This window comes from Choristoneura fumiferana, chromosome 29 (assembly GCF_025370935.1).
Source record: "Choristoneura fumiferana chromosome 29, NRCan_CFum_1, whole genome shotgun sequence".
Classification (NCBI taxonomy): Eukaryota; Metazoa; Arthropoda; class Insecta; order Lepidoptera; family Tortricidae; genus Choristoneura; species Choristoneura fumiferana.
In genome coordinates, this window is record NC_133500.1 from 1,024,126 (window position 1) to 1,036,872 (window position 12,747).

Sequence of the window (12,747 nt, forward strand, 5' to 3'; positions counted from 1 at the left end):
ACCGAATCACCATAGACTATTTGCAGTGCTGCCAACTTTTTTTTCCAGACCCCCCCAACCCCCAAAGCACATAGCACACACTGATGTATTAAACTGATAGCACAGCACACAGCAGGGCTACTACGAAACTCGAAACTCGAAGTTCGTGTCGTGCGGTCCCTCTGAGACTTATACTATTTAATACGAGAGCGAGAGGGACGGTACGATACGAACTTCGTGTTTCGAGTTTCGTAGTAGCCCTGCAGATTACCGCTCAATGAAAGTCACAGATTTGAAATATATTTCAAGTCTGTGATGAAAGTAGTATATAAGCACTAAAAGTGGCTTACTTTACTTACCACTAACAAAATGGTATTTTTCGATTCAGTTTACTCGTTTGTTTCTTCACACGTAAATTTATTAATAAACAATGGCAGCGTCATTACTTTATACAAATTGCAGAATTATTTAGTTTTTGTCCTAATAAATACTAAAAGTGCATTGATATTATCATCAACTTTAGTGGGAAATTTACTATGTTGGCAGCACTGAAGTTCATGTTTATATCTCAGCAGTTTATAAATGACCACGTCACACTAACAATTGTCTTGGCAGTTTATAAACACACTCAAATAGGTTCGTTCAAATGTCAATGTCAGTTCGACAAGCCAATTTACTGTGTCTGTCTGTCTCCTTCAATTACAGTACTGCTGATATTTGTTGTTCTTTAAGTTTTGGAACCAAATTGAATGTAAAATTATTAGCAATAGTGAAAAGAATAAGTTGATATGGACGAGGAGAATCAATTGCCTCTGAAGCGAGTAGAGCTCTCGCTCTCCAAGTTTAACGACGTCGCGATTCCGCACCATTTGGAATTATTACGACAACACAAGGCTAACATTATCAAGGTACTCCAAGCTATTTTGGAATATTTGCCAAACTAATAACTAATAGCTGACCCACTAACTTAAAAATATTGAGCTCATATTGAACAAAGAATATGTTTCGCAAGACTGTAAGTGCGTAATATTTTTTGTTCAAATGACGTCGGTTCAGGTGTAAAAATAAAACATAAAGGAAACTATTAGTGAGAGCGTTCCCTGATCGTGTTTCAAGTTTTACATATTGTTGTTTCTCTAGGGTTAAGACAGGCAAGAAGCGGATTCCTTTTTTTTATAAATATGTTTTTGTTTTATTATGTACAAGGCTTACAATGAAGCATTTTAATTAATAATTGTTAAATGAGGTGCCATCATTGTATTTCTGCAGTGAAAAATACCTGAAGAAACACTTGTAGTAGTAAAAATATATTTAAGACTAATTCTGTTGACAAAGAATTTGAAAAAGTAAAAAAAATAACAAAGTTATATTACAGCTTCTTAGTAGAAATACCTAATATAGTAGAAAAAAGCAACCTTAAAATTTGTACACGGAAAGGAAAATACAAAGCTCTGGTAAATTTCTCAATTTCTTTACAACCTGTATTGCCAGTATTCAATATTTCCAGGTGTCACAATCAATGTAATTTAAATGAGCTGAACCAATTAGGTACTTAGCTCACCCGTGACCTTATGATAGCTATGTTTATGCAAGAAATGTGTGTTCATACAGTTCCTCCACCTCCACACTGTAAGAACACACACAAATCACACAAAACCCTGTATCACCACCAACTAAAGCTCATCTTCAGAGCAACACAACGGTTCACCATGCTACCAGATGTTAGACGCTGTGTGTGTCAGTGTGCACATGGAGGAAGTGCATGAACACACATTATTTGCATAAGCATAGCTGTTATAACACAGTTACAGTTCATTGATATGGACCTCCGCAAAGTAATGCCTGGGCCCGATTGCATAACAAAGTACAAGCTAATATTATTAGCGATTTTGTATTGAAATTCACTAATACCATTAGCTTGTACTTTATTATGCAATTGGGCCCTGATACAATAAATGATTCTACGAGTTCTCAAACTTTTTTTCTGCTGCTACATTTCTACTATATTCCCAAAACACCCCTTTTTTACCATACCTACGTGGAACCTCATCTGGTCTTCCATGGACTCCTTGCATGCAGTATGAAGAGTCCGGCGAGATGTCCCTCGTGCGCGGCGAGGCGGTGGGCGCGGCGCGCGCGGCGTCGCGGCTGCGCGCGCTGCTCGCCGAGCTGGGGGCGCTTCGCTCGCGCGTGCGCGCCGCCGACCAGCCCAACTTCGATGCGCGCACGCAGCGCTCTAGGGATCTCACGCTTAAAGCTATCATGGATTACTTAGGTAAGTGGTTAAGTTTTATTATCTTACCTGGATAGATAGCCTAACGGTTAGAGAACCATAGTTGGACATGAAACTACCATGAGACTCATATTAAATGATATTGTAACGGATAAATCACGTCTTAAATCGAGTTTAGCTCGACAACTTTCGGGCTAATTTGTAGCCCTTCTTTCTAGGAGCAATGTGACTCGGCGGCTGCCACAACACGCGCACCCACACACACATGTTGAGCTAAACTCGATTTATGACGTGAGTATTCTCCGTTACAATATCATTCAATATGGTCAGAGAACCTGTCTATGAAACTTGAGATCCCAAGAGTAGGGTCTACTAGTTTAATAGACCTTGCATTTACGAATGTTGAAGATGTGTTGAAGTTGTGTTGTAACTGTTACACTGTTAGCAGAACGGATTGTTAAGTAAAAAATGTGACCGTCCTGTTAGAGTACTTTTATTGCACTGAAATATGAAAGTGATACATTTTTTTGCGTAATTTTACCTTAACAGTATGACATACACAGAGTGTCAGCTTAACATTAATGTTGAGCGTGCTTGTAAACCAGGTTTGATCCCTAGTCAGGGTAGATATTTGTTTGAAAAATGCAAATGTTTATTCTCAAGTCTTGAATGTTTCATATGTATATAAGTATGTATTTATTTGCTTGCCACTAGGCAACACACACTATGGGTACTAACCCATAGTGTACAGTCGAGTTCATAAACTTGTGAGCAAAACTTTGATTAAAAATATCTGAACACAACTCTATTGTTAATGGCGTAGAAGCGTGTTCAGATATTTTTGATCAAATTTTTGCTCACAAGTTTATACTCGACTGTACAATCTTTGCTTAGAGAGTGGGACAATTGGTGTAAAATTGTCCCATGATATTTATTATTTATTACAATGTGATTACAACACTGGTCAATTATAGCGAAAGACTTTCAGAATTTGAAATCTCATTTATTTTATTTATTTATTAGCTGGTCTGTATGCAGTAATAAAATTAGAGACTTTTCATAAATAATTTAAATCAGAAATAAAACTTAATGGCTTAACTGTTAATGTTTCATTTTTGTTACTTTTTCTCGATTATTCCATAAAAATTGAATGAAAATTAAAAATGTTGTCTGATAGAACACTTCTGAATATATAAGTTAATGTGTCTACCCCAATAATTATTCGTTATATACTCTTTTTTTCTTTAAAAACCGTTAATAAACATTAATTCAGACAACATTTTTGAATTTTCATTAAATTTTATGGAATAATCGAGAAAAACTAACAAAAATGCAACGGCCGCTCAGCAGGTATGAACGCTCTTAAGGCCACATTGCTTCTGCTGGCCATAATTGAAAGCTGCATTGTGCAAAAACTCAGTGGTTTCTTATATTTTTTCAAGTTTATTTAAGTTATATGTTTATTTATTTATTGTTATATTATTGTTTTTTTTCATAGCACTAATAGACAGAGGTTGTACCGCACTCGCCAAGCCTCGCTTTCGTGGTGAGCGCTCCAAGAGTTGACCTTGATGAACCTTTCATTCATTTAACACTGAATAATATTAGACATATTTTCAACGGAGTGTAAAGTCGCGATTACCTTTAATTCGTTCCTGATATACCGATGCAATTAGTAGCGTTCTGATCACTGATCACGGGTCAATTGCAGTTTACAGATGGCTGTTTGTGTTGTGTAGATCTGTATCTACCCCCATTCTTGCACGTAAATATGTCTAATGTAAATGAACCGTAAACCATTAACATATGCAAAATGTGAACCTACCTATTATATACATGGTGTGCGTGCATGTCTGTTTTGTAAGTAAGCAATAGTGATGTAACGAATATTCGCGTTCGCGAATATTCGCATATTTTTGCATATTCGGAAAATTTCTGCGAATGTTTTGCGAATATGAATATCAGAAAAAATACAATTATTAAATAATAGTAGGTTAATACAATCAAAATACATTCATTTCTTATGTTTTTTATACAAAAAAAATAACAACCTCGTAATCACATTATCATTATTCACTTAATCATTTGGTATTAAGTATTTATTTATTTACTTCGCGACGCGTTTGTATAAACTCTGTAATCGGAACAAAATACAAACGGAACGCACTTCGTTCGAACGAGACTGCCATAGACAATTTGGCGCCAGAACGAAAAACTGAATATTCGCATTCGCATTAGCGAATGTTCAAAAGATGACATTCGTTACATCACTAGTAAGCAATGACTAATTATGCTAAAATTTCGGATTCTTGGAGTTGCAGAAACATAAAGGCTCAGTTTAATTGCCAATCACGCGGTGACTCCGTGCAGGTGGAATAGCGACTAGTGAAACTCAAATGCAGACCCTATGGCATGCGTTATGGGACATTCCCGTACCTCGCATGCGAGCTCTGTTGACCAATGAAATCGGTTCCCCGAATGCGCCCTATTGACCAATGAAACTGAGTCTTAATATAGTTCAAAATACCTACATACACTAATCCATTTGTTAAAACTATACTTCTAACTAATATGGTTCCATCTTTCGCTTTTGTAATGTTAGTAGGATCTACTTCCTCTACAGGGTGTCCCGTAAGTAGCACAACAAAATGATAAGAGAGATAAGTGAATAACTGTAAAATTGGATTCAAATGTGAAAATAAACAAATCACAATATTTAAAAAAAAAAACAGAAAAATATATATTTCTCGATAACGGTGAGACTTAGGTTTTTTTTTTATTTAGATGACTTGCCCACCTATCTCCTTTATAAGTTAGTCGTATTACTTACGGGACAACCTGTTATATCCTTACAGAATCATCCCCAATGAACATGTGTCGAGTGCGCGAGGACGCCCCAGCGGCAGCGGCCGGCAGTGCGGTCTCGACGGAGTCTGTGGGGCTCGTGGCGCACGCCGCGGGCCGCGGGGCCGAGGGGGGGGACGATTGTGACGTGCCCGTGATGCAGCTACAGATAGATGACAGGGTGAGTTTGAACATGAAACTGCAGACTAGTACGTCAAGGACTTTGATTCGTGAGCCACCATGGATCCTTTTCGAAGGAAAATTAATTACGATTTTCCTTGTTAATTATTAATTAACAAGTGATGTAACGAATGTAATTTTTTGAACATTCGCGAATGCGAATGCGAATGCAAATGTCTGCTACCGACATTCGCGAATGCGAATGCGAATGCGTATATTCAGTTTTTCGTTCTATGGCAGTCTCGTTCGAACGAAGTGCGTTTCGTTTGTATTTTGTTCCGAGAATTACCGAGTTTATCCGAACAAAGTAAATAAATAAATAATACCAAATGATTAAGTGAAAACTGATAATGTGATTAGGGCAGAAGTACCTTTTGTGGCCACTGTACCGTTTATGGCCATTTATTTATAGTAATAAATCATTATAAAGTTTATTCGTTTCAATATAAACTTTTGAAAACTCGCTAAACATATTATTTTAATACTATAACTTTTTATATAAGACTGCAAATGTCAACTGGCCAAAACCGGTACTTCTGCCCTACGATACGATGTTAAGTTATTTTTTCTTGTATAAAAAAACATAAGAAATTAATGTATTTTGATTTTATTAACCTACTATTATCTAATAATTGTATTTTTTTCTGATATTCATATTCGCAAAACATTCGCAGAAATTTTGCGAATGCGAATATTCAAAAATACGCGAATATTCGCGAATGCGAATGTTTTGCGAATATTCGTTACATCACTAAATTAATATTAATACGTTTACTGTGAAGTGGTTCCATGGTGGCTCATGAATTAGTCCTTGACCGTACATAATGGTTTTTCATCGTATTTCATCGGAAAAGTTCGTATTTATAGTGCTCTCTCAATTAGCTTTAGCACCCATCGTGCAGCCGTACATTTTTCATTTTAACATTTGACGCTATACAGGGTGGCTCATTTAGATTGGTCAGTATGGAAAAATCTGAAACTATAAGACATACGAATATTTGTTCTCAGCAACCATGTCATCAATTTTAGTAACAAGAAAAACTGCATTAATACATTAAAAAAACTTGCACTCAATCCGGGAATCGAACCCATAGTAACATTTATTGCTTATTACCTACACTACCGATATCTAAGTAGAAATAATGTAAGTTTAATTTTTCAAAACGACCGGGTGCAATTCCCAGACTGAGTACATGTTTTTTTTTTAATGTATGAATGCAGTTCATATATGGTTCCTAATAACAGATCTTCGTATGTCTTATAGTTTCAGACTTTCCCATACTGACCGATCTGAATGTTACACCCTGCATATTCAGTTTTGACTTTAGGAGCTGAGTCTATCAGAGCGCGAAGCTGCACTTCGCAGTTACAGTGCCCTGCAGTCAGAACTGCACGCGTTGCACGACGTGTGGGTCGCCACACACAGCGCGGCCTCGGCGCAGCGCGAACAAGTCACGCAAGCGGAGACGCTAGTTGACACTGCTGCTGTCAACGTCGCGGCCGGAAGGGCGCATCTGTCTGCTGCTGAGAAGTAAGTATGAGTTACAATAGCATACTCGTAGGCCTGACAAGTATTTTATGCAACTGTGTCGTAATAGGGGCCTTAAAACACGAGCGTGTTTCATAATATGGTCACATGAGTGTTTTAAGGCCTAATTACGTACAGTTGCATACAATATTTTATCTATATCCATATATTAAATCCTCTATCGTGTGTTCAAGAACCATTGAGAATGACCTGCCTTAACAAGAACTAGGTAGGTATGTCTGCCCCACGACCTGCTCCCGCGACGACGTATGTCGTAATGCTGGTTTTTGAACGCATAATTGAGGATTTACTATGTGGATGTAGATAAATTAATATTACTGTGTCAAAGTTTTACGATGGGTCACAACGTCACATCACGATTGAAATGGTTCTGTTGTATCTCTCTACGGTGTTTACTTGCAGCTAGTATGGAGAGCTAAATTGCGTCTCAGATGCTAAAGAATGAGGGTTTCTTGATAGGCAAAATATCGCTAGATGGCGTTAGAATCGAGAGGTCCGTTTGACGTTTCAGTCTTGCTTGTGATTGGCTCATTAGTTAGTTAACCAATCACAAACGTGACGTAAATGCCAAAGTTGGCAAAGGCAAACAGACCTCACGAACGATACTAGCGCCGGGATTCGATTTGTAGCATTCGATCATGGCGGATGTAGACAATATCTAATTTTGCTATTTCTGTTTCTTTGGCTAGTTGAAGTATAATTTTGATAGTGTTTTATGCGGCGATTAACCTTAGTGAACAGTGATCACAAAATTCTTTATTGCTTTCGTGTATGACGTTTTTTAATGCGCAAGTTGTCTCCACGTGGTTTCTGGAATTTTACTACCAAGTTGCAAAAACTACAACCGCCGTACAACGTCCCTCTCAAACAGAGTTTACTTTGACATTGGCGAAATTGTCCTATTAATTAGGACAGAAAAGCCATATTTTAAAAGAGAAGAAGAAGATACTAGCGCCAACTAGTCTGGAACCAACTGTCACAGTAACCCTCATTATAGGGCATTAAATTACACAGGAGGCAGCGCTGTGGTTCGGGCTTTATAAATGTAGCTCTATAGTCTTTTATGACGTTTATTTCTAAGGGTATTTTTTTACTTTTTCAATACTCGGTACTTTATTGCACATAATGGTTTTACAGGTGGTGTGAGTTAAACTAGGAGATCACATTATGTACCCTGTTGGGCGCAGCAATTAGGATTACAATTACAAAATTAATCACAATATTATTATAACTATCTTTTTCTCCATCTTTCATTTTGTTTTGGTAATTTATTATACATTTTATGGATATTACTAAAGCGCCAGTTGAATGCAATTTTAGGTTTGAGAATGGTAGCATTAATTTATTTTTAAATCGTATGGCATATTTTTTAGGGACATTCGCTTGGTATAGTATTCGGGATATTTTCGATTTTTTTTTTACTTTATTGCAGATTACGTGCTGGTGCATACGGCGTCGGCGGCGCGGTGATAGGAGCAGCTTTAGGTGGCCCTGTAGGGTTGGTAGTGGGGGCTAAAGCGGGTGCGGCCGCTGTGCTAGCCGGCTCCTTCCTAGGATACTGCGGGGCGAGGATGCTCGGCCACAAACGGCAAGCACAACTGGCCATAAAAGACACTCCGCATGAACCTGAAGAGGAAAAGAAAACGCAATAGCGAAAGCATTGCGTCTGCTTCTAAGCGACGCAGCAACTTGTATAGATTTGCAAGCTCCAAATTTGTAAATTAATTTATTTTGCACAAGAGTAGGTCCAAGAGAAAAAATTTACAGCATTACAGTAAAAAACCAATGTGCTGTAAAATTCAATTATATCAAAACATAGGGACAATATAGGGAAAAGTTGTTGATATCCTGTGTCCTTATCGCTTTTTGTTATTTCTGATCACCGATTAAAATCATCGTGTTTATATTTAAGCAATGGTTTGTAATTGCTTAGTAGCATAAGAATGAAGATAGCTAAAAGCGAAAATTGCACAAAGTAATTCTAGTCTGAGAGTGAATTGTGTGTGGAAATAAATAATATACTAATTTAGAAATATGAGAATAGAGTAATATATTTTATAAAAAGCTGTTTGTTTGTTTGCAAATATGAGTTGTATTGAAGTCATCTATGCTGTGATATTAGACCGTGAGATGTTAAGGTACGAACTTATACAAGGTGTTCCGTAAGTACGACAAACTTATGGCGGAAATGATGGACAGGTCATCTAGCAAATATAGAAAAATGACCTTAGTAAGTCTCATAGTTTCCGAGAAAGTTTAGATTTTTCTAATTTGTTGCGTATGCTACTTTCTATGGCGGATTGTCAGATGCCCAGGGCAAAAATGTCTCTTATCTCTCTAAGGGCCTGTTTCACTACTTATAAATAAATTTTATGTGACGTAATATAAATCTAATGCTGTCTCTGTTTCTGCCGATAAAACAAATAGAGATGGCATCATAGATTTCTGTCACGTGAAATTGATGAATGAGTCGTGAAATAGGTCATAAATCTCTCGCTCGGCTGTTTATCCGCTACTAGTTCTTTTATAATCCATGATATTCAGGGAGACTGGTGAAGTGGAGACGTGGTCCAGAGCATGCTTAAGATTTATCCTGATCACGCCTTCAGGATCATTCTGTATATTATAGTTACATCAGCCCAGCCTTGGTGCAAGATCACACTAACTGCCGCACTCAGACAAATTTAAATTGAATCCCATTGTTCATTGATATTTATGAATGCGACAGATAGTGACTTAACTAGACATCGTCTCGCTTTAATGGTGTGAATAATAATAATATCAATATCGTTAATAATAGTTATGAATGTAAATAAAATATGGTGCTTTGTTTTTACAAGTGTAGAATAATATAATGCGTCATTATTGCGTCGCTGTATTTGTGTGTCGGTGGTTTTGTGTGATTAATGAGTTAAACCCAATATGTAAAGAATGAATGACCAACAATAGAATAATTATTTATTATTTATTTTTTTAATAGCAATAAAACTTTTTTTTTTAATTTGACTGGTTGGCAAACGAGCAAGTGGGTCTCCTGATGGTAAGAGATCTCCACCGCCCATAAACATCTGCAATACCCCTGGTATTGCAGATGCGTTGCCAACCTAGAGGCCTAAGATGGGATACCTCAAGTGCCAGTAATTTCACCGGCTGTCTTACTCTCCACGCCGAAACACAACAGTGCAAGCACTGTTGCTTCACGGCAGGATTAGCGAGCAAGATGGTGGTAGCAATCCGGGCGGACCTTGCACCAGGTCCTACCACCTGCAAAATGTGGAATGTTCTTTCTTTCCATTGTTGACGTAAATTGTTTTAATCTAGTTTAATATTTTCTGTCTGTCTGTTATATTGACTATATATGTACCTACGCGTGACGTTTATTAGGTTTATTCCTTGAAAGAATGTTAGATATTTTGAATTATAACATAATCATAACTTTTTTGTAACATTTTGGGGGTAGAATTCAAAGCTGTAAAGTTTTATTTATTGTCAGAATGGATGAAAGTTTATAGACTAGGACTAGAATATAGTTGCAAGATCGATCGTTTCTCATTTAGATGTATTTTTTTGTTTATTTACTAAATTAGGATCTAATTGTTAGGTAATATTAGGTATACTTAAGCAATAAAATAAAGTATCTGATACATACTGTTTTTTCACTTCATTGCGTATTTTCCCAAGTAAAGTGCATTGTTTATGTTTCGTGGCATTTTATTGTAATCTATTCGATAAAGAAATCCGTTTAAGCAGAAATATCCATGTATGTACGAATTCATTTATCGTAAACTAATATTATTATCAATCATAATCGTTAAGCTGAGTTTAGACTTGCAAGAAAAATCGTGCGTTGCATTGTGGCGCTCGATTGGAGATTGATTGGAGACTTCAAACTCAGCTTTACGGCCGCGGCCTCGGGCCTCGCAATGTAATGCAACTTGCACGATTTTTCTTGCAAGTCTAAACTCTGCTTTACGGATCCGTGTACATACAACCGCTTCAAACCCGCGTAGTATTTGAATCACGGAAAAATTTGCTGTTGTCATAGACAAGTTCGCGTCTTTTTGATCATGGCCATATTCAACTAGCTCGGTGGCAGTGGCAGTGAAGTCAGTGGCGCATTGGCATCTATGTTATCTGTGGTTTTTTTTTATGAAAAACATGGCCGCCTATTTGATAATCGTGGTGGCTGGTCGTTGAATAAAATTTCATAACGATTTAAAAATTGTGAAAGAAGCTTTAACTTAGTGTTTAAATTATCGTATACGTAATAGAAAAATCCGTATCGTGTATTAGTGTAAGTGATTGTGTTCGAATGTGTTATTAGTATCGAGTGTGTTGATTGTTGGTTCGTGTGGTTGGGATGTTCGTAATCCTCCGCGCCGCCTCTCGTGCCGTACGGGCACGGGTTGCCGCGCGGTGTTGTCACCATCCAATGGCACGCATGTGAGTACTGTTTGAGCTGCTGAAACGCTTGCTTTGGTAACTAGTAGTAGCTTCATCCAGTAACTGCCGCTCACAGCAACTAACCTCATCGCCGTGTCTGTGTATTCAGTATTCCCGTGAATATCGGTTCTATAGTTTGACTTTACTACTGATTGCGTCTTTGAAGTAAGGTGGCGTATCTTGTGCGGGATACCAATAATTATACATGCCGGTTAAATAACACCAATTACTTTTTGCTGTTAAAGTAAAAACTTGTATTGAGCATTGTGACTCGTTGTCTAGTCGTTAGAAATTAACTTCTTCAATCTGGTGGTTGATTCAGTGCCTGTCAGGAATATGTACTGTCTTCTTGCATATTTTGTATATTTGGCAGAGTAATGATTTTGTCTACTTAGAGCATGTCTAATTTGTTTAAATGGCCTCTTATCGTTAGATGATCAAGAATACTGTAATTAGATGACCGAGTAACAGAAACACAGTCTGAAAAATTGTTTTAACATGCTATTCAATCATTTGGCTTTTCCTTTACATAAGCAGCAAAAGAGTTCACTATTATGTATAAACTTGCATTCTGTGGTCCGGTCGTCTCGTAATTGACACCACTTACTTTATGAAGTCATTCTTTGCATGCCAATTTCTGCCGTGGAAGCCTCACTAGCTTCACAGTTCTACTATTTTCAGCACTACTAGTGTCTTGTGCTTATGTATATAAGAGATATGAGCCTGACAGAACAGGTTTTTCGTAAAATGATAGTATCTGTTGCTCATTGCCTTAACTTCTCTTCTTCTCTCACATATTCAACAGGAAACTGATAGCGATTGAAATGCTAGACAAATTTCCCTTAAAAGAATTCTAACAGCATGCTCTGATGTGGCTAGGTTGTTAGTGAGTATTTGCCCTTATGTAGAACTAACATCCTATTATGCTAAACACAGGTGTTTCATAAATTCATAAATGTCTTTTTAGGATACTATTAATTGCATTTATTTATTGCATGTCACATTAGAAAACACAGATGGAATGTTAACCTCCTTAAAGCTCAGCCAGACTCCTTTATAAAGGACTTATTGTAATCTGAACTTCAAACTCTATCATAAATGACAAAGTTTAATGTTTCATATATCAAAATTTGACTCGGGCGTTATGAGAATAAATAGGTTATGGTGTGCATTGAGCAGCGCGCAGGGCAGGCAGTGCTAGTGCTGGCTGGCTTGCTGATGCGCTGTAAACTACCAACTGCCTAAACTGAGGCAGCTATTGCCTAATGTTTCTGATGCTAGCGATCTCAGTCCAAATGGCAGTGTTTGTATGGAAAATCTGTCATTGATTGTGACGCGAGCATCAGAAATGTGGCCACTGTTATCAACCTAATGCATGCTAATGTATTATACATAGGCAAGTATATGCACCATGCCATGCCATCATTTGATTAAATTTATTTGATGGATAAGTGTGATGTTGTCTCTGTTTGTTTTTGGAATACACTGAGACGGCGTCACATTTTATCCGTCAATTAAA

The 12,747-nt window shown here is 37.3% G+C and overlaps 2 protein-coding genes across 4 annotated transcripts in view; one reads left to right on the top strand and one right to left on the bottom strand.

Annotated features, from left to right (window-relative positions):
* Positions 1–12,747, bottom strand: part of LOC141444281 (U-megalopygitoxin(8)-Mo12-like) — a 241,785-nt gene that overhangs the window by 141,067 nt on the left and 87,971 nt on the right. The window lies entirely within an intron of this gene.
* LOC141444279 (syntaxin-17-like) lies at positions 652–10,431 on the top strand. 2 transcript variants are annotated; one of them, XM_074109774.1, is made up of 6 exons: positions 652–887; positions 2,059–2,254; positions 3,711–3,758; positions 5,068–5,237; positions 6,565–6,767; positions 8,218–10,431. In XM_074109774.1, the coding sequence occupies exons 1-6, from the start codon at positions 768–770 to the stop codon at positions 8,435–8,437; spliced, it is 957 nt and encodes a 318-aa protein (XP_073965875.1). In that variant the 5' UTR covers positions 652–767; the 3' UTR covers positions 8,438–10,431. The 2 variants fall into 2 exon arrangements, with proteins under 2 accessions (XP_073965875.1, XP_073965876.1); XM_074109775.1 differs by lacking the exon at positions 3,711–3,758 and having other exon boundaries at positions 654–887.